The sequence below is a fragment of the Moschus berezovskii genome, chromosome 6 (assembly GCF_049115385.1).
Source record: "Moschus berezovskii isolate FMDL1 chromosome 6, NW_MosBer_1.0, whole genome shotgun sequence".
Classification (NCBI taxonomy): domain Eukaryota; kingdom Metazoa; phylum Chordata; class Mammalia; order Artiodactyla; family Moschidae; genus Moschus; species Moschus berezovskii.
In genome coordinates this window covers 9100164-9122506 of record NC_142465.1, presented here as the reverse complement: position 1 = coordinate 9122506, position 22343 = coordinate 9100164, and the positions used below count along the sequence as shown (strand labels likewise).

The following is a 22343-nucleotide window of genomic DNA, read 5'->3' as shown; positions in this document are numbered from 1 at the left end:
TCTGTGTGTGTGTGAGTATATATACATTTCTACCACCACGTTTCTGCAGAAAGACTGGTGGTGTTGGAAGTGGGTCTGTAGCATAATGGTTAACCTTATACTTTGGAATAGTTGCTCACAGCCTGCAGAGAATTTTCTCCCCCAGGAGGCATCTGACGGTGGAAATGTTATTGGCTTTCAAAACTGGTGGTAGAGGTCAGGTGTGCTACTGCATATTCTACAATGCACAGGACAGTCCTCCACAGCAGAAAATTATCAAGCCCCAAGTGTCAGTAGTGCCAAGGTTGAGAAACCCTGCTTTAAGTTGAAAAGACTTGATCTTATTAGCTGAATTTCCTTTGGCAAGTGATTTATTTTAGCCTCAGTTTTCATGTGTAAAATGCAGACAATGATTGTATCTGTCTCATGGGCTTCCCTGGTGGCTCAGCTGTTAAAGAATTCACCTGCAAGGCAGGAGACCTGGCTTCAATCCCTGGGTTGGGAAGGTCCCCTGGAAAAAGGAATGGCTACCCACTCCAGTATCCTGGCCTGGAGAATTCCATGGACCGTATAGTCTTTGGGTCATAAAGAGCTGGACACAACTGAGTGACCTTCACTTTCACTTCACGTGGAGTTGTGAATCCAGATTAGGCGGCTCACGTAAGTGAGCTGTCACGCTTCCTGTATCAGCATAGGCTTTCAGTGCATGGGAGCTGTCGGCATGATTATTGACAGTGGTGATTTAGCATAATCACCACTATTAATCGCCATTAATTAATTTGGCTGTGCCAAGTCCTCGTTGCGGCCTGCAGGGTCTTCCATCTTCGTTGCGACATGAGGGATACTTTGTGGTGGCTTGCAAAATTGCAGTTGGGATCTAGGGGGTCCAAACCTGGGCCCCTTCCTTCAGGAGCTTGGAGTCCTGGCCACTGGACCATCAGGGAAGTCCCTTAGACTGGTGATGTTAATGACAGCATGAATCCCGTTGAGTTGGCGTATTATTTCATTCATTCGTCTGTTGTCATTTGGTGCGTTTCACTTTTACGCTGCTGTCAACACTCCTGCAGTGAAGATCTTCCTGCGTCCATCATATTGAGAACAACCTGGGCTTGAGACCAAGTTCTGACTCTAGTCCTTCCACGTCAGCGTGTGCCTGCGTGCTCTGTCGCTCTGCCCGGGGCATCCACCCGAAGCCCTGGATGATTAGCTAGAGGCTGGAAACGAGAACTTGAAAAAATAATGTGGTTATGTGGCATGCTCTCAAACCCCGCCAAAGTCATTTCTAACAGAGTGAGCAAATGCGTTCCACAGTCCTTTTTAAGGCCTAACGACGTGTGCTTCTGAAGCAACTGATAAATGAGTATTCTACTCTTGCATTGAACGAAACAGGAAATGACTCCTGAGAAGTTTCAAAGTTTTCATTATGTCACTATCCTTCATCGGCTTTCTCCTGAAGTGGATACTTCATTCAGTTCAGTTATTTTGCCAGCATCTTGAACCTTGCTGTAACAAATTCTACTGGGTGGTGTGGCTTACTCTGTCAGGGCTGACTCATCGCCACAAAAGAGCAGACTGGCTTTGTGAGTCATCGCAGTCAAAGAGGCCAAACTTGTAACAGTTTTAGTTTCTAGTTTTTAGCTATTGGAGAGATGTTCATTTTCACAAGGCTTGGTTGCAGTTTTTTAAGCACATACCTGCCTTTAACGATACTCCAAATAATTCCCAGTATATATACATTTGTGTGTGTGTATGTCTGAGTGAAGTGAAAGTCGCTCAGTTGTGTCCAACTCGTTGCGACCCCATGGACTGTACAGTTCATGGAATTCTCCAGGCCAGAATAGTGGAGTGGGTAGACTTTCCCTTCTCCAGGGGATTTCCCAACCCAGGGATTGAACCCAGGCATCCCGCTCTGCAGGCGGATTCTTTACCAGCTGAGCCCCCAGGGAAGCCCAATATGTATATGTGTGTGTGTATATGTACACATACACTTTTCTTGCTAGTAACTTCATGTCCTATGAAGGTGCGATGGTCAGTTTTTTGTTGCAGTACTTGACATCTGAAGGATTTGACCTTGCACTTAGCAGGCTTCATTGGAGTTTTGAGGGTTAGCCCAACCATGTCTGAGCCCCTGTTATGAAGCGGTGGTGTGTAGTGGTGCCGTGTCCCCTTTGTGATTTCCTGTTGCTGTGTTTCAGCACCATCATGGAGGGAATGACTCTGGTCTCTGTGGGAGAATGATTCAGTGAGTTCCTGTTGTAAGTTTCTGATGGCAAAGAAGACTCTTAAGGTGGATAACTGTATGAGTCGTGTTTGCAGGTGCAAGAGTGAATCTAATCCTTGCCACAATGCACTGGCTCAGTATAGAATAACTGTAATTGTTCCCATAGGTTCTAATTAAAACCCCTGATGCCTGTAAAAAGTGCCACGTAGCTGCCATAGACCTGAGCTGCGTGGCTATCTCAGCAGCGTGCGGACCCTGGTCTGTATTCACTTTCTCTGCAATGGTAGGCAACAATACTTTTCCTTTGCCTGTATAAATGATGAGCTGAGATCAGAGTTGAAATAGAATTTTAGGAATTTAGATAATGTCTCATTCATCTCTTCCCTTTCTGCAGAGAGAAAAAGTCAAAGTAAGAGGGCCACTGATCTGCCGCTGGTCACACGGTCAGGTAAACTCAAAAACAGGATTAGAACTCAAATCCAGCTCCCTTGATTCTTAATTAACACTCTTTCCACTGTGATATTACTTTGTAAGGCTTGGAAGATAACTTACATAAATTCAAGGTGTTGTCATTCTTGCAAATAATCACTTGAAATATTCAGACATCACATCCTTTCCCCCGAAAATGTAAATTTATATTTAAATTATATGAACTGTCTTAAGGGCTTTATAGATATTGAAAATAAATTGTTTAATTCTACTGTTTTAAAAAGTGATTTGTGACTTAGTCTTTCCAAATAAAATCCACACAGGTTAACAGAAACCTTAAGCAAGAAGAAAATTCACAAAAGAAAGCAGACGTTTATACTTAAATGGACATTTTAAAAATACAGTTGTAGGATTATATTTTTTCTTCAAAAATTTATTGAAAATCACTTATTTAGGAACTGGGTTAAGAAGCTGCTTGGAGTTTATTTTATCATCTGACTCCTAAAATATTTATGGAATATTTCTGGTGTCACCAGTCTTCCCCCGCCCCCATACCCCTCCCCAGATCTTTAAGTCATCTCTGGAGTTGAAACATTGATTTGAGTGTTTAGACAGTTATTTACTTGAGGAAATAGCTAACTGACTTTTCTAGTCTCTCTATGTAGGTGTCAGGAGAAATATCCCCTAGAAAAGGTTGGTGGAGGGTAGTAGATTCATAGGCACCCACGAAAGGCTAGTGGGTGGGGTGGTGAAACTTGTTGTTGCCCTTATGGACAACTATGTGAGTGTGATCATAAATAACAGCTTATGACCCACCGAGGACACAAAATACCCCACACTAGACAAACTGGAGAAAGTTTCAGAATTTGTGACTTTTAATGAGATGAAAGGGGGGAACAAGGACAGGATCCATAAGTGTATGTTCTCCAGTGTCCAGTAAGCAGCTTTCAATTCACAACCGTGCGTGCACGCCGGGTGATGCCATCACTTCCTCTTACATAAAATGACCTTTTACCAGGCTTCATTCACAGCACTTGGCTCCCTCCTGGAGTCACAGCATTTGTCACAAGGCAGCGGGTTGCCTGCTTGTTCTTATGCAAGTGATGACTGGGAGGTCCTTGATAGGGGGTGATGCTGACAGCCCCTCTTGGACAGCAGATTGTCAGCATTCCTGACCCGGGCACTCCAAGAACCTGGGAAAACACTTTGATTTCAATGTGGCTTTAAAAAACAATATCCAGTTGAACCAAATGACTGTGTCAGATAGGTCCACAGAGCAGCTTTTGTAGAATTATCTAACTCTTGATGCCCCTAAACAAATTCATAATGGTGGTAGTGTCATGAAAAGGGCACTCTTATTTATATGCATTTAACTTGACACAGAAAATCAAAACTCTACTCAGCCATAAAAAGAATGAAATTCTGCCACTTATAAAATGTGGATGGACCTAGAGGATATTAAGCTTAGTGAAATAAGCCAGACAGAAAAAAGAACAATATGTTATCATTTATATGTGGAACCTAAAATTAAAAGAAAGGAACGTATATAACAAAGAGTAATAGACTCACAGATATACAGAGTGAACTAGTGGTTGCCAGTAGGGAGAGGAAAGGGTGGAGGTACAAGATAAGGGTATGGTTTTAAGAGGTAGTAATACAAACGTCTGTGTATAAAATAAATAAGCAATACGGAGATACAGTATAGAACAGGGAAATACAGTGATTGTTTTAATAACTCAATGGATTATAATCTATAAAACTTCTGAATCATTATGTGGTACACCTCAAACTGATACAATGTTATGAATCACTTATACTTAAAAAAAAGAGAAAACGAAACTCTTCAAACTTACTGTATAGAAATTGACATATGGAATAGGGATTAGAGGCAAACAGTGTTTGTGAATTTGATTCACAGAAAGAATCAGGTCTGAAATGGGGAGTGGGAGTTGTCAGAATAGGCACAAGGATTCTACCTTCCTGATGGGCAAGGATAGGGGATCCAGGCAGGCAGGCCTGGGAAGGGAAGAGATCTTGCAAGAAAATGGAGGGAAATGGAATATGTTCTTTGGAAAAATGTCTTTAATTCTCGCTTTCCCCAAGTACCAATCAAAGTTTCCCTTTTTCTCAGGATGCACAGTTCCTATGGATCTTGAAGGTTTTGGTTGGTTTTTCACAAGTAATGAAGAGCACTACTTTTTTTAAAAAATGGGGGGAGTGAAGAATTAAGCTTTCTTCTCTCTTTTGAAGACTTTGTTTCTCCTGTGAGTCTCTGAAAAAGGAAATTAGCACAGAATAAAGTGAAACTTCTGTGGGTTTTCTGTAGGCTCAAATCTCTTAAACATTTTTCTGTAATTTGAGTTTGAAAAGCTAACATTGATTATTCTATTTCCTCCTGGATCGTAACTCTGCAATAAGGAGTGTAGGGCATAAAGAAATCCTACCTCTCCCTCAGGAATGATCAGTTCAGTTCAGTTCAGTCGCTCAGTCGTGTCCGACTCTCCGCGACCCCATGAATCACAGCACGCCAGGCCTCCCTGTCCATCACCAACTCCCGGAGTTCACTCAAACTCATGTCCACAGAGTTGGTGATGCCATCCAGCCATCTCATTCTCTGTCGTCCCCTTCTCCTCCCGCCCCCAACCTTTCCCAGCATCAGAGTCTTTTCCAGTGAGTCAACTCGTCGCATGAGGTGGCCAAAGTATTGCAGTTTCAACTTTAGCATCAGTCCTTCCAATGAACACCCAGGACTGATGTCCTTTAGAATGGACTGGTTGGATCTCCTTGCAGTACAAGGGACTCTCAAGAGTCTTCTCCAACATTAGCAGCTAATTTAGGCAAGGTACATAAAGTGCTTAGCCTTGAGCCAAGTCCATAGTAACTGCTCCATAGAGGACGGCTACTAACAGTGGGGCAGAGGCCTGACGGCGTGTGGAAGACAGTGTTTGCCTCCAGAGGCTGGACTTTACATGCTTATTTTTTGGGTACTTTTTAAAAAATATATATAATATTTTATTAATAATATACTTTAACAAAACTGATTGCTAATTCAAATAGAAATAAAACAATATATACTTTAAAATGAGAATTAAGAAATACACCTATGTAAAAATCAGAACTGTTCCTTCAGATTTTGTCAGCTATTAATAAGCCTGATTCCACTCAGCAGATCTAACAAAAAAAAAACACTTAAAACTATTTTTTCTACAAGTAGAAGATGCTTTAAAAGATATTATGTGGCCTTCTCTGGGGCAATCGCATGGGCGGTGGCTGCGGGAGGTCCACACGGGGTGTCATGTATTATAAGTTCAGCGGCTTCATGCAGAAATTGGCCGGAGCATGGGCTTCCGACGCATATAGCCCTCAGGGATTAAGACCTGTTGTTTCCACAGAAGCACCGCCTATCATATTTGCCACATCAACTAAACTGAATTCCAGTTCTATTGCATATGATTTTGCTGGGAAAAACACAGTTCCAGAGCTGCAGAAGTTTTTCCAGAAATCTGACGGTGTGCCCATCCACCTGAAGCGAGGCCTGCCTGACCAAATGCTTTACCGGACCACCATGGCGCTGACAGTGAGAGGGACCATCTACTGCCTGATCGCCCTCTACATGGCATCACAGCCCAGAAACAAATGAGTTAGGCTGCAGAGGACTGGTTTGCTTGTTGGCATAAATCCTTTGAATTTTCATTTTTCATTATTTCTGTAATTTTTTTGTTTTTTACTTGAGTGTCCCACTTAACATTCTTAAAAGCAGAAAGATATTAAGACAATATTTTGGTTTGTTATGAAAATGCACATGGCCTGCGAGAGCTCATTCAGCAGTTAAAACTATTGTTTAAAGAAATGATGTTGCTCTGTGCATTTGGGCTCCTAATTTCCCTGGAGCTTCTGAATGAAGGTCACACACAGGCTCATTAGCGGCCATCTGTGCTGAGGTCCTTGGAGACTTATGGTGGTGTCTTGAACGTGGGGTGGGGCAGCCTTTCTGTATTAGCATGTGACTGGGGAAGGAAGATAGAAGCTCAGGCCAGGCACATGAAAATGTTGGCCACCTTGGGGATTTTTCTATCTTGCAGTTCAATGTTAATAGAAATTATTTGCAGCCTGCCTCCGTTCGTTGGGCAGTTTGTTTCAAAGGGTTATTTGCGTCATCTCAGATCTTCAGTGAAATTTTATGTGTAATTATTATGTATTTTTTCCACCATGGGAACAGAGAACACCTGTTTAGTGTTGCACTTTAGACCAATGTCTGTTTTATTAATACATCTGTGACACAGATTCTCCTTTATCTTTTAAAAATGTCATGGCTTTGAATTATGGTTTATTTTAATTGTGGAATAAATACATGAATGAAAAAAAAAAAGATATTATGGCATGCACAGTGGCAAGCCTATAGGGATGCAAGCAAGAGTAAACTGTTAGGTCTCCAAGAACTTACATTTGAAGAAAGGGGGGATCTCCAGCAAACTACTGGTTGCCTTCGTCTCAGGTGTGGGTCACAGGATAGCTCTTGGAACTGGGAGAACCAGTTTTCACAAATCAGACTGTTCTGGAAAATTGAAAGGTGCTCAAGAATTTCAAAGGGTGGCACCAGGTCTTTGTGAAGGTGCTCCTAGAAGGTGTTGTTCCTGGAGCAGTGGAGGTTCTCCCCTCAGATCTGGGGTGAGTTAGGTTCTAGTTTCTTGTTACCTCAGCATTGTGAACAGTCAGGTTGCTGAGCTTTCCCAGAGATCTCCCTCATCTCCCTCACCTTCTCTCACCAGGAAAATGGCTGAAGTGATGGAGTCCAAGATCGAGCAAAGTTTCCAAACTGTTACTTCTTGGAGGAAAAAGAAGGAACAAGAACAATTCCGTAAACTCTTTATTGGTGGTTTGAGCTCTGAAACCACAGAAGAAAGTCTGAGGAACTACTACAAGCAGTGGGGAAAGCTTATAAGCTGTGAGATCATAAGGGACCCTGCAAGCAAAAGATCGAGAGGGTTTGGTTTTGTCACCTTTTCATCCATGGCTGAAGTGGATGCTGCCATGGCTGGCAGACCTCATTCTATTGATGGGAAAACAATTACCCCCAAACGTGCTGTCCCAAGAGAGGAATCTGGACAACGAGGGGTTTTCCTAACTGTGAAGAAGCTGTTTGTTGGTGGAATTGAAGATACAGAGGAACATCATCTTAGAGATTACTTTGAGAAATATGGAAAAATCAATGCCATTGAGATAATTACTGATAGAGAGTCTGGAAGAAAAAGAGGCTTTGGATTTGTGACTTTTGATGACCATGATCCCGTGGATAAGATTGTGTTGCAGAAAAACCATACCATCAACAGCCATCATGCAGAAATGAGAAAGGCCTTTTCTCGACCTAAAATGCAACAAGTCCAGGCTTCTAGAAGTGGAAGGGGAGGCAAAGCTGGTTTTGGAGATTATCCTGGTGATGATGGAAATGTTGGACCAGGGTCAGGACAAGGAAGTAGTTTGGAGGACGATCTGATGGATTAAGAAGTGCTCAGTGGACTTGGTCATGGTTATAATAGGTGTGGAGGATGACCAGGAACTGGCAATTTGGGAGTTAGCCCCGGATATGGAGGAGGAGGAGGAGTTTATGGTGGTGGAGGACTTGGATTTGGATAGACAAGAGGATCTTTAGCTTCCTATTTTACATGGACTTGACTGTACAAAGAGGAGAGAATAAGAGCCCAGAGGTAACAGGGCAGCTTTAGGCTATCCAAATAATTAATGAAAACTCTTTTCTCAGTCAAGTCATGACTGTGGCAGTGATGTAGCAGAAGACACCAGAACAGATGAAGAGTCATTTGTGAATGGATTGGTATACTTAAGAACATCACCTTACTATGGAGGAAAGAATGAAAAACATTGCTTTTGAGATGGTTTCCCAATTTTTTTGTTTCTTTCAAGTAAGAGGATAGAAGCATCCTTTCTTTGATAACATTAATTTTTTTAAGTGTCCAGTGACATGTGAACCTGTTTTCAAGATTTTTCTCACAAAGTTTCGAAAAACTGTTTTCTAGGATCATGGTTTAATGAGACATTTAAAAAACTGAAGTGTCTTGTAATTAAGAAGTTGTTGTACATTTATGATTTAATAAAGACTTCTAAAGGAAAAACAAAAAAAAATGAAGAAAGGGGGAAGATGAGACATAATCCTGTCGGTGGTGTAGTACTAATCATAAGTACTTCATAAAGTAATAGTTCAGTTTGGTTCTGTCGATTGGTCACGTCCAACTCCTTGCAACCCCATAGACTGCAGCATTCCAGGCTTCCCTGTCCATCACCAACTCCAGAGCTTGCTCAAATTCATATCCATCAAGTCGGTGATACCATCCAACCATCTCATCCTTTGTCGTCCCCTTCTCCTCCTGCCCTCAGTCTTTCCCAGCATCAGGGTCTTTTCAAATGAGTCAGCTTTTCGCATCAGGTGGCCAAAGTATTGGAGCTTCAGCTTCAGCATCAGTCCTTCCAATGAACATTCAGGACTGATTTCCTTTAGAATTGACTGGTTGGATTTCCTTACAGTCCAATGGACTCTCAAGAGTCTTCCCCAGCACCACAGTTCCAAAGCATCAATTCTTCTGCGCTCAGCTTTCTTTAATTCCAAGGAGCAAGCACCTTTTCCATCTCACGGCTGCAGTCACCATCTGCAGTGATTTTGGAGCTCGAGAAAATAAGGTCTGTCATGGTTTCCATTGTTTCCTCATCTATTTTTCATGAAGTGATGGTTTCCATTGTTTCACCATCTGTTTGCCATGAAGTGATGGGACCAGATGCCATAATCTTAGTGTTTTGAATGTTGAGTTTTAAGCCGGCTTTTTCACTCTCCTCTTTCACTTTCATCAAGAGGCTCTTTAGTTGCTCTTCGATTTCTGCCATAAGGGTGGTGTCATCTGCATACCTAAGGTTATTTCTCCTGACAATCTTGATTCCAGTTTGTGCTTCATCCAGCCCAGCATTTCACATGATGTACTCTGTATATAAGTTAAATAAACAGGGTGACAATATACAGCCTTGATGTACTCCTTTCCCAATTTGGAACCAGTCTGTTGTTCCATGTCTGGCTCTAACAGTCGCTTCTTAACCTGCATACAGATTTCTCAGGAGGCAGGTAAGGTGGTCTGGTATTCCCATCTCTTTATTAGTAATAGCAGTAGCAAGAAGTAACATTTATTGGGTATCTGCTAAGGTTGCGCAGTGATAAAGAATCCACCTGCCAATACAGAAGATACAGGAGACAAGGGTTTGATCCCTGGTTGGGAAAATCCCCTGGAGGAGGAAGTGGCAACTCAGTCCAGTGTTCTTGCCTGGAAAATCCCAGGGACAGAGGAGCCTGGCGGGCTACAGACCATGGGGTCTCAAAGAGTTGGTCACGACTGAGAACTAAGACACACTAGGTTCTCAGAGGAATCTGGAGCACTAAATCGAGCCTCTTCCACTAGTGGTCTCTAGTAGCCATCTGTAGATTCCCTGACAAAATACAAATCAGGGAAACAGAAGAACTGAGTGCTTCTTATTCATGCACAACAGGAGGAGCACTATAGTGTTTATTCTACTTTGAAAGCTTCTTATATTCTTTAGGGAGTTCCTTCAAGGGTCAGCAAAGAGTAGTAGAAAGAATTCTAGATTCTTGACTTGCTGTAACAAGCTCTGAGAGCCTAAGAAGATGATTTTGCCTCTTTGGACTTCAGTATTTCTTTAAAAATGTTTTTTATTGAAGTATAGTTGATATACAATATTGAAAGAAAATGTAATTTCTTTTTCATAATGATTTATTACAGGATATTAAATATAGCTCCCTATACTCTACAGTAGGACCTTGTTGTTTATCTATTTCATATATAGTAAGAACTTTAGCTTCCTCATCTTTCAAGTAAAAATGTCTTCAACAGCTTGCTTTTTAACTATGATTTTTTTTACAATCCTTAGATATTTTTATCCTTAGTTGCCTTTGGAAAAGAGTACAGACTTTGCATGTGGAGGATGTGTTTGACGCTCAATCCCTCATAAGCTGTGTGACTTTGCACAAGTCACCTAAGGTTTTTGAACTTCAGCTTCCTCACCTTTCATATGGGAATAACGAAACCAGTCTCATAGAAATATTTGTGAGGATTGTAATAAGTAATCTATGTGAAAGCACTTTGCAGATGATCACTAAATATGATCAAGAGATCTGTCATTAACTCATCCTAGGTCTTCCTTTTTGTTCTTAATGTTGAATATCTACTTTATACCAAAACAAGGGAAAGGGAGAGAGAGACCGAGTTTGTATGTTTTATGCAATGAGAGAGGGAGGGGTTTACACCCAGAAATCAAAATATGGTCTCTTCAGTTCATCTAACGAGTTTAGACACAACACCAAAGATCCTCCCCCACTGGGAAGCCTGTGTCTATTCAGGCAGAACATCTGGGAAGAGTTTGCTTCCACCGCCTGCTGAAGAGCATCCCTGTCTCGTGACCTCTTCATGTCAGTCCGCTGGAGCCATGGTCAGCAAAAATCTCTAACTCACAAAGACATCTGTTTTCATTCTGTGTTTTACTCCTCTCCTTCATTTAGGTAAAAGAAGAAAACTACAATAAGGCATGCTGTTCTGTGGGGTTTTGACAGTCCAACATACCTTCAGTCAACCTCCTGTCCAATGCTCATCCACTGGTACAGTGAGATCTCCTCGTCGGTGTGATGATCCAGCCACCTGATTATTTGCTAAGGTTGATCTAGAATTATTTTCTCTTCCATGGCTTGAAATGAAAATGTGTGCTGCTGCTTCTTCTTTTTTTAATAGTTATCTGGCTGCTCTAGGCCTTAGTTGAGGCCTGGAGGAATCTTTACTTAGTTGCAGCGTGTGGGATCCAGTTCTCTGACCAGGAATTGAACCCAGGTCCGCTGCATTGGGAGTATGAGTCTTAGCCACTCGACTACCAGGGAAGTCTAGGCAGAAAATGTATTTAAGCTGAATCCTCTATTACCTTGAACACAATTTGTGAGCTGTGTTTTACTTCAATAATGTAACCAGGGAGAATAAAGATGGAGGAAATAATACAGACTGAACAGTAATATTTGCTGTTTTCTGCGCATTTACTTTATGACAGGTTCTTTACCATGACAGTGCTATGAGGTGTAGATATTGTTATGGCCCTTTTACTGATAAGAAAACAGTAGTTGCTTGGGGCTCCCCTGATGTATAGTGACAAAGAATTTGCCTGCAGGTGCGGGGGACAGGGGTTCGATGCCTTGTCTGGAAAGATCCCACGTGTTGCAAAGCAGTTAGGCCTGCGAGCTGCAACCACTGAAGCCTATGCACCTGGAGCCCGTGCTCTGCAACAAGAGCGGCGAGAAGCCCGTGCGCCACACCCAAGAGCCGCCCTTTCCCGCTGCAGCTAGAGAAAGCCTGTGTGCCGCAATGGAGACCCAGTGCACCCACAAATGTTAAAAAAATAAAAATAATAATTAATTAATTAACAAAAAAGAAAACAGTAGCTTCCAGAAGTTAAATAAGTCCCCCAGATCAGCAGACAGGGATGCAGAGCTGGGAGACTCTGGAGGCCCTGTGCCTTCCCCACCTTCCAGCTCTTCAGAGCCAGGGGGACAAGGCAGGCCAAGCACAGGAGGGTGGACTCTCTGAGGGGGGTTGGGTGGGGTGGTGGCAGGGCCCGGCGGAGGGCGGCTGTGTGGCCTCTGTGCCTTTCCGGAGGAGAGTGTGTGTCATAGGCCATCCCACAGTGTCCAGAGTCTCTCCCTAGACCACCTGGCAAAGCAGTCTGTGTGCTTTGAAGGCATCATCTTATTTAAGGAATGATGAGGTTGTGGATCAAGGGGAAAGAACATAAGGACTAGTTTCACTGAGCATTTACTCAAGAAAAACACATGTCTTTATAAGGCGTGGAATGGATGACTTGCTTTCCAACGGCAACGACAAGGATCACTTCCTGGGGAATTAATGAGAACATCTTGTCCACCCAGAGACCCCCCACCTTGCTGAGGCTCGAACTTGGGTCTTTTCCCGAGGAAAACACATGAATCATGGTGAATGGGAAACCTGGTGTCCAGCCCATGGGGTGAGGATACTGGCATGGAACCCAAGCAGAAAGGAGTTCAGAGGCGGGGGACAGACACTCAAGAGCTGGCCTACTCACCCCTCTGCTTTCACCTAGTTCTCACCATCCCTTGGTTTTCGTTGTTGGTCAGTCGTGTTTGACTCTTTGTGACCCCGTGGACTGCAGCATGCAGGGCTTCCCTGTCCTTTACTATCTTCTGGAGTTGACTCAAACTCATGTCCTTTGAATCGGTGATGCCATCTAACCATCTCATCTGTTGTCCCCTTCTCCTCCTGCCTTCGCATCAGGGTCTTTTCCAATGAGTCAGCTCTTTGCATCAGGTGGCAAAGGTATTGGATTTTTTTTTTAATATGTAATTTATCAGAGACCCCCCAGGCCCTGAGCTTCTAGGTGGCGCTGGCTGTAAAGAACCCTCCTGCCAACGCAAGAGATGTAAGAGACTCAGGTTCGATCCCTGGGTCAGGAAGGTCCCCTGGAGGAAGGCATGGCAACCCACTCCAGTATTCTTGCCTGGAGAATCCCCATGGTCAGAGGAGCCTGGTGGGCTATGGTCCCTAGGGTCACAAAGAGTTGGACACAGCTGAAGCAAATTAGCATGCACGTATGCTTCTGGCCCTCTTGCTTCTTTCTAGGAAAACAGGCATGTTGAGGGTCTTTGTGGCGTCACAGAAGGGATGCTGTCCTGCAGCCCCTCCTTCTCTGGCTCTCATCCGCCTGCCTCCCACCCACAGGCTGGTGCTGCGCTGCAGTGATGTCACTACAAGACCTCCGAGGTTGGTTTCCTCCAACTCCTTCCTGCCCTGGTCCAGGCCCAATCCTCAGGGCCCCAGGGGTGAAGGCAGAGCTGCCCCCCATACTGGAGCGCTGAGACTCAGCGTGGGTGCCCAGACCTGTCTCCTTCTGGGTTTGGGTCTCACTTGCCTGTCGGGACTCTGCAGAGCCTGGGCTCAGAGCTGCCGCTCAGTCTGCAGGCGAATGGTGGAAGAAAGCTTTGGGAGCCAGCTTGCTCTTCAGGTGTGAGAGCCCCCTGCTTGTCCTTAAGGACCCCTCCCATCTCCTGTTGGCAGAAGGTAGGGGATGTGGAAGACATTTTCCCAGGAGGACGAGTTTTCTAAGGAATGTAGAAGTTATAGAAAGGCCAGAGATGTGAAAAGCAAGACAGACTTAGCTGGGAAGGAGAGAGCGGGGAGATTTTGAGTGCAGGTGCAAACCTCAGCTGTCACCAGGGAGGATTAAGGGCGAATAGCTGAGAAGAATAACAGGGAGACATTCGCATTTTTACTTGCTTCTCTCCGTGGCTTCTGGGGTGGATGGTGGTGTGGCCCAGCAGAGAGCGTCTTCATAAGCGCTGTGCTTCTGTAGTCCCCGCTGACCGCACCCTGGGCCGCCTCACCTCCGAGGCCCTGGCCCTGGCGTCTGGACAGTCCCCCCGCTCTGTGGACGAGGACGTTCGTCTCTGACCCCTGCCCACAGCCGGTGCCGCCCCCGGCCCGCTGCAGGCCATCAGCCCTCCGTAGGCCATCAGCCCTCCGTGCGCGTCTGACCGCTTACCGTGCGGTGCTCAGGGCACTTTCCAGAAGAGGGCTTCTCTCGAGGAATGCCTGGGATTGAGAGGGTTGGGTTTCCAGGAGCGGAGCAGCGCCGGTTTCCTTGGCAGCCAGCGTGAACTGCCGGAGTGTGTGATAGCGCCCCCGGAGCAGAGAAAGAGGCTGGGCACGGAGACCAGCTTTAGCGGACAATCAGGGTCACAGATGGCTGAGACGAGAGCGGGTCCTGGTGGGCAGCGCAGGTGGGAGGCAGCGCGGGTGGCGGGAAGGGGAAGAGCTGATCTGGTCCTCGTGGCTGGCGGCACCGATGAGAAGCCGCGCCTCGGTCCTCCTGACCATGGAGGCAGCGTCAGCGTGGGCCACAGCGTGTCTGGCTGGTTTGGCCCCGCCTGCTCCCCTTCGTCTCCTCGTCTTTCCTAGAAGGTCTAACTGCCTCGGTAGCTGCTTAGTGTTGAACCTCAGTCAAAGCCTTTATCAGCATGACTCTCCATAGCCATCTCAGTTTCCCTCCAGGGACCCCCAGGTCTTGTGAGGTCCCCAGAGCTGAGTCCTTCACTGAGGACCTTAGAAAGGCTTCCTTGGGTGGGGGGCGACGTCCCTGGACAGCGCGTGTGAGAGCCAGGGCCCCACACAGGACCTGCCCCGAACCACCCTCCCCAGACTCTCAGTTCATCTTCTTTCTTACTGCCGCTGCTCTTCCAGGAAAGCAGGGCAGCCTTTGGCCCCATTTGGCTCAGGAGGGTTAGTCCCCGTCTCCCAGGTGTCTGACTGTCAAGGGCAAAGTCCCCCTGCTGATTTCTTCTGGGGGCGTTTAGAGTTTCTTCTCACAGATAGCTGAACGCTGGTAGCCTGTCCCATTTCTCAGAGTTCCCAAAATAAGCATACAGATCAACACCCTCCAGTGACATATAATTTTAAAAGTAAGCAGCAAAAGACTTCCCTATGGGTGACATGTAGAGACCAGGCCAGACTTGTGTTTTTAAGCAGAAACATTTCAGTGAAGTCTCCTTGGGCCCTGAGCTATTTTTGAGGTTGAGTGCTGGGAATCCTTTTGAGCAACACAAGTCAGAGTCCCTCTGGGCACATTGGACCACCCCCAGAGTTACAGAGAGGATTGCAGAGGCATTCCAGAGAGAGGCTGGGAAAAACCTGACAGGAAGTATTCCCAGAACACTCAACTCCCAAAGTCCCTGCTGGCTAATGATTAGGGCATAACTATAAACAAAGCAGAAGAGCTTCAAAGAATAGCATTCTACAGACGGCAAGCAGAAAAATGCCATCCTGGCTCTGGTCAGCTCATAGCGCCCCTTATGCCAGGGCATTGCAAGGTGAACCAAGCAAATGCGTGCTGTCTGCTGCCAAGGGCCACGTCTAAACACCACCTGCAGTCTCCACAGCACCCTTCCCTGGCGTGTTCTACTTCTCCACCAGCCTTCCCTGAGGTTGGAAAGAAGAGAGATGGCAGGGACGTGAGAGAAGGGAATGTAGGCTAAGGTGGCAGCGTTAATGGATCCCCTCTGAATACCATGCAAGGCAGATTTCTGGTGGCCAGGATCTGGTCTCACAGATCAAGGCATGCGTGGGCTTTGGAATTATATCATCCTAGAGTCACTACTCAGCTCTACCACTCAGTAGACTTGATAATTTATTGCAACTCTTTTCTCATCTGTAAAATGGGAGTGATGATTCCTAATTCATAGACAGGCTTTATTTTGAGGTTATAAACATATAAATGAATATATTTTGGGGTCCGACACATAGGAGATAGACACTACTATTATTATTGCCACTTCTAACACTTCTGCAAATATTGTACAATAGCAGCTGCTTAGTGAGTGTTACCATATGCTGGGTATTGGGTTAAACACTGTGAAAAAATATATTTTTTGGATGTAAAACTTTTAAAAAAAGCCCAGTGATTCTTAATACAGCAGAGTGCTGCTATACATCACTTTAGTTAAATAAGAATAGCACTAGGGAAGGAAGGTTTGAATAGATTGACGTTTCTGTTTGCATTTGCTTACCTGAAATTAACTCAATATTTCATAAGCTACGTGTACTTGAGCCAAGAAACAATATCGTATTTTGCCTGGTGTTAATCTTGACTGTTTTAAAGTTCTATATGGATATAAGAATTAAGACAGTTGGCTCTATGGACTCGATTAAAAACCTAGGGATTAAAAGATTAAAACAGAGTAGAATAAACACTACTTTAAGTAAACAGTCAAGTAATTGAAACCCACGTATTAGGTATCAGCTGTTTAAATTATTTTACTATCTGATGTAATCTTTCTCAACTCTGCTTCTAAGATGGCATCGTACATGAACCAAAATTCCTGGGGTCTTTAATAAGCAGAAAGGAAACATTTCTTGTCCTAAGCCATATTGATAAGGAAGCTCAAAGCCTTAGCTTTTTAAATTATTTATTTACATAAACATTTTATTTATTTGGCTGTGCCAGGTCTTGGCTGTGGTATGAGGGATGTTCGGCATATGAACTCAGTTGTGGTAGGTGGGATCTAGTTCCCTGACCAGGGAGCAAACCCAGGTCCCCTGCATTGGAAGGGTGGCGTCTTCATCACTGGGCCACCAGGGAGGTCCCTAAAGCATTAGCTGTTGCTGTGCTGTGTGCCACTTTTTTGGGGGAATGTATATCTCACACGCTAGTAAAGTCATGCTCAAAATTCTCCAAGCCAGGCTTCAGCAATATGTGAACCATGAACTCCCAGATGTTCAAGCAGGTTTTAGAAAAGGCAGAGGCACCAGAGATCAAATTGCCAACATCCGCTGGATCATGGAGAAAGCAAGAGAGTTCCAGAAAAACATCTACTTCTGCTTCATTGACTATGCCAAAGCCTTTGACTGTGTGGATCACAAGAAACTGTGGAAAATTCTGAAAGAGATAGGAATACCAGACCACCTGACCTGCCTCTTGAGAAACCTGTATGTAGGTCAGGAAGCAACAGTCAGAACTGAACATGGAACAACAGACTGGTTCCAAATAGGAAAAGGAGTACGTCAAGGCTGTATATTGTCACCTTGCTTATTTAACTTATATGCAGAGTACATCATGAGAAAGGCTGGGCTGGAAGAAGCACAAGCTGGAATCAAGATTGCTGGGAGAAATATCAATAATCTCAGATATGCATATGACACCACCCTTATGGCAGAAAGTGAAGAGGAACTCAAAGGCCTCTTGATGAAAGTGAGAGAGGAGAGTGAAAAGGTTGGCTTGAAGCTCAACATTCAGAAAACAAAGATCATGGCATCTGGTCCCATCACTTCATGGGAAATAGATGGGGAAACAGTGAAAACAGTGTCAGACTTTATTATTTTGGGCTCCAAAATCACTGCAGATGCTGATTGCAGCCATGAAATTAAAAGACGCTTACTCCTTGGAAGGAAAGTTATGACCAACCTTGATAGTATATTAAAAAGCAGAGACATTACTTTGCCAACCAAGGTCCGTCTAGTCAAGGCTATGGTTTTTCCCGTGGTCATGTATGGATGTGAGAGTTGGACTGTGAAGAAAGCTGATCGCCGAAGAATTGATGCTTTTGAACTGTGGTGCTGGAGAAGACTCTTGAGAGTCCCTTGGACTGCAAGGAGATCCAACCAGTCCATTCTAAAGGAGATCAATCCTGGGTGTTCATTGGAAGGACTGATGCTAAAGCAGAAACTGCAATACTTTGGCCACCTCATGGGATGAGTTGACTCACTGGAAAAGACTCTGATGCTGGGAAAGGTTGGGGGCGGGAGGAGAAGGGGACGACAGAGAATGAGATGGCTGGATGGCATCACCGACTCTGTGGACATGAGTTTGCGTGAACTCCGGGAGTTGGTGATGGACAGGGAGGCCTGGCGTGCTGTGATTCATGGGGTCGCAGAGAGTTGGACACGACTGAGCAACTGAACTGAACTGAACTGATAGCTTTGATGATTCTCATACTGAGTACCTCAGTCTAATTGAGAAGTGGGAGAGTGCCCAGTGGAACAAAAAGCTCTCAGCGGGGTGTCACCAACCAGCCTGGAGGGGGATGTCCGTGCAGGATAAACACTGCAGCTGTGTCCCTGTGGGCTGTCTGGTAGAGATGATCTGCCCTGTGCTTCCCCAATAGAAAAATTTGCCTTTGTTTTAAATCATTCTATCTGGCTAGCAGGTGATCTACTTTTCTTGGGATACAGACAGGATTTAATACATTCTATTTTGACATCTAATCACTGGATGTGGGCTACAAATGGTGGGGTGGAAAACATGAAGGAGATATTTGTTAATCCATTCCCGGTACCAGATACTCTGGTGAGAGGCTTCCTGTGTTTTCCGTCTTTCAGTTCTCACAATCAACCTGTAAATTAGTTATTATTAACTACTGCCCAAAGCACAGTGGTACAGTTAGGATTCAAACCACGGTTTTTCCAGTGTTCATCCTGCTATCCTAGATGATTGGCGTATTAGGAATAACTGGTATATTGGTGTGTGCTCATTTGCTCAGTTGTGTTTGACTCTTTGTGACCTAGTGGATTGTAGCCCTCCAGGCTCCTCTGTCCATAGGATATTTTAGGCAAGAATACTGATATAGGTTTCTATTTCCTCCTCCAGGAGACCTTCCTGATCCAAGAATCGAACCTGCGTCTCTTGAACCGCGGGAGTGTTCTTTACCTGCTGAGTCATCGGGGAAGCCTGGTACACTGGTTTGTAGGAACGTTTGCTTTGTTGTAATTGGGTTTTGGTCTCAGCCTCCCTGTTGTGTGATTAGGGGCGATTCTGTGCCTCTAAGATTCATTTTCCTCATCTGTGTGTGTGCTCAGTCGTGTCCGACTCTGTGCGACCCCATAGATGGCAGCTCACCAGGCTCCCCCGTCCCTGGGATTCTGCAGGCAAGAACACTGGAGTGGGCTGCCATTTCCTTCTCCAGTGTAGGAAAGGAAAAGTGAAAGTGAAGTCGCTCAGTGGTGTCTGACTTTTAGCGACCCCGTGGACTGCAGCCTACCAGGTTCCTCCATCCATGGGATTTTCCAGGCGAGAGGACTGGAGTGGGGTGCCATTGCCTTCTCCCTATCAATCTATTACTCCATTGCCTGAGGAGGCCCTCAGTTTTAATCACAGCCGCTCCCATAGGAGAAAGCTAAAAGAAGTCTAGAATCCCTTCAGGAAATGTAACAGGTATGGGATTTGCACAGATTGGAGAAATTCAAGCTTGTTGTTTATTTTACTGAAAAATAGTCTAACGAGAGTCTAACGAGAGGTGGAGAGATAGATCAACCCACTGAATAATTAGCTCTGACAATAAAGCGTCAGTAAAGTTTTCCCTCCAGCTTCTTTGGTTCTCAAGAAGACACCAAGCTGATTTCTTGAGTTCCAGACTCTGGGGAGAGAGGCTGGATGATAACAAATGACCTCTGAAGGTTCTTGGGGGCCAAGTCCAGAATCTCCAACTTGCTGACCATGTATTCTCAAAACATTTTGAGTTCTCAGTCTCAGTCTTCTGGGGATAAGAATAGTTACCTCAGAGAATCAGTTAGTGGAAGAACCAAATGAGATCTTATGTACAGCTATGTTAACTGTGGGCAAAGTGTTTAAATATTTTATGCCTCAGTTTATTAGTCTGAAATGTGGACAATAGTAGTGTTGATCTAAGAGTTAAGAAAATTAAAATTAGTTGATACAGATAATATACACAAAGTGCTTTTAAACAATTACTGGCATATATTAAACATTACATAATTTATTATTATCACATAAAGCATTCACTATGGTAGTTCTTAGGGCTTCCTTAGAACAGACAGTAAAGAATCTTCCTGCAATGCAGGAGACCTGGGTTCAATCCCTGGGTTGGGAAGATCCCCTGGAGAAGGGAATGGCAACCCACTCCAGTATTTCTGTATTTTTGCCTGGAGAATTCCATGGACAGAAGAGCCTGGCAGACTATAGTTCATGGGGTTGCAAGCAGTCAGACACGACTGAGTGACTAATACTTTCATGGCAGTTCTTATTTTATTATTCCTTCTTTGATCCCAGGTATGCCATTTTGTTAAAGCACTGCTTTCACCATTCAGCTATCTAGCTAGATTAGCTAGGATTGTCACTTTAAACTATGGTAACAAAAAGACCTAAATATATCAGTATAATGAAAAAAAAACTTTCAGTAACAGTCCCGGATGCTTCTAGATTGGAGATGGGGCCCTGACAAAGTCACTGAGCATTCCAGCATCTCTGGCACAACACCTTCGAGGTTCCCCTGCAGCTGCAATTCCAGTTGTCCAAATCAACTGGAAGAGGAGGAGTGCAAGGAAGAATAGGAATAAAGGTGTTTCATGGGCTAGGTCTTAAAGTGGGACACATTATCTCCACATGTTTTTTGTTGGCTGGTTCTCAGCTGTATGGCCACACATAGCTGCAAAGGAGTCTGGGAAGGTGGGCTACCTGTGCCCAGATAAAGAGACGGTGAAGGTGGGAGCAGAGCTGGTGGTCTCTGCCACACCACCTCAAATACCTAGTGAGTTCTGCTGCCTTCAGGGTCAACTACAAACCCCATGACCCGGCTCCATGACCACGGTTGTCTTCCAACCTCAGTGTACCCAGAGCCCAACATAAACCCTTTGCTGTTTTTTTGGCCCAGTTTCCCTTGCTGCCTAATACAAGTGTCCTGTTCACAGATTCAGGTCATTTCCTACCAGACCCTCCATACATTTCCTTCAGATTCAGGTTTAGCTGATTACATGGGGCTACTGCATGCCAGGCATACAGATTTTTTATGATTATATTTACAAACCTATGCTGCAAGCGGTATTCAATTTATGGGTAAGGAATCTGAACTCAGAGAGATGAAGTCATATTTTGCCAACTACTCTCCTCTTTCTTCCAATCCCATAGCATTTAGATTCTTTTTTGAACTGTGGTGCTGGAGAAGACTCTTGAGATTCCCTTGGACTGCAAGGAGATCCAACCAGTCCATTCTAAAGGAGATCAGTCCTGGGTGTTCATTGGAAGGTCTGATGCTAAAGCTGAAACTCCAATACTTTGGCCACCTCATGCGACGAGTTGACTCACTGGAAAAGACTCTGATGCTGGGAGGGATTGGGGGCAGGAGGAGAAGGGGATGACAGAGAATGAGATGGCTGGATGGCATCACCAACTCGATGGACATGAGTTTGAGTGAACTCTGGGAGTTGGTGATGGACAGGGAGGCCTGGCGTGCTGTGATTCATGGGGTCATGGAGAGTCGGACATGACTGAGCGACTGAACTGAACTGAACTGAACCAAATTGGTTAGCACTCAGTCCTAATTTCACAAGAACACATCTTTCTTTTCCAATAAAAATGGACTTAAAACTTCCAGGTCAAGTATGGGACTCTATTTTTCAGATCCTTTTAGTGTTTTTACATAGGAATGGGGAACGTCAGGATTATTTGACTTTAACAAAACTCTTACTGATGAATTTACTAATTAATCTTAATAATGTGGGTGTTAGCCTTTATCCAGGATTAAACCAACATTGGGCTTCCCTGGTAGCTCAGACGGTAAAGAGACTGCCTTCAGTGTGAGAGACCCAGGTTCAATCTCTGGGTCAGGTAGATCCCCTAGAGAAGGAAATAGCAACTGACTCTAGTATTCTTGTTGGAAAATCCCATGGATGGAGGAACCTGGCAGGCTACAGTCCAGGATAATCTTTAGATAACCCAGGATCAGCTAAAGGCAAAGGAGAAAAGGAAAGATATACCCATCTGAATGCAGAGTTCCAAAGAATAGCAAGGAGAGATAAGAAAGCCTTCCTCAGTGATCAGTGCAAAGAAATAGAGGAAAACAATAGAATGGGAAAGACTAGAGATCTCGTCAAGAGAATTAGAGATACCAAGGGAACATTTCATGCAAAGATGGGCTCAATAAAGGACAGAAATGGTATGGACCTAACAGAAGCAGAAGATATTAAGAAGAGGTGGCAAGAATACACAGAAGAACTGTACAAAAAAGATCTTCACGACCTAGATAATCATGATGGTGTGATCACTGACCTAGAGCCAGACAACCTGGAGTATGAAGTCAGGTGGGCCTTAGGAAACATCACTACAAACAAAGCTAGTGGAGGTGATGGAATTC

General features: G+C 44.5%; 1 protein-coding gene, 1 long non-coding RNA gene and 1 pseudogene across 2 annotated transcripts; all 3 read left to right on the top strand.

Annotated features, from left to right (window-relative positions):
- The first annotated feature begins 5876 nt into the window (after positions 1 to 5876).
- LOC129537105 (cytochrome c oxidase subunit 7A2 like) lies at positions 5877 to 6548 on the top strand. The gene has a single exon (XM_055396437.2). The coding sequence runs from the start codon at positions 5889 to 5891 to the stop codon at positions 6267 to 6269; it is 381 nt and encodes a 126-aa protein (XP_055252412.2). The 5' UTR covers positions 5877 to 5888; the 3' UTR covers positions 6270 to 6548.
- Positions 6549 to 7090: 542 nt separating this feature from the next.
- LOC129537104 (heterogeneous nuclear ribonucleoproteins A2/B1 pseudogene) lies at positions 7091 to 8321 on the top strand (annotated as a pseudogene).
- A 2733-nt stretch (positions 8322 to 11054) lies between these two features.
- LOC148777538 (uncharacterized) lies at positions 11055 to 21268 on the top strand. The gene is made up of 3 exons (XR_016037495.1): positions 11055 to 11350; positions 18845 to 18936; positions 21119 to 21268. It is a non-coding gene; the product is annotated as an uncharacterized LOC148777538 (long non-coding RNA).
- Positions 21269 to 22343: the final 1075 nt, after the last annotated feature.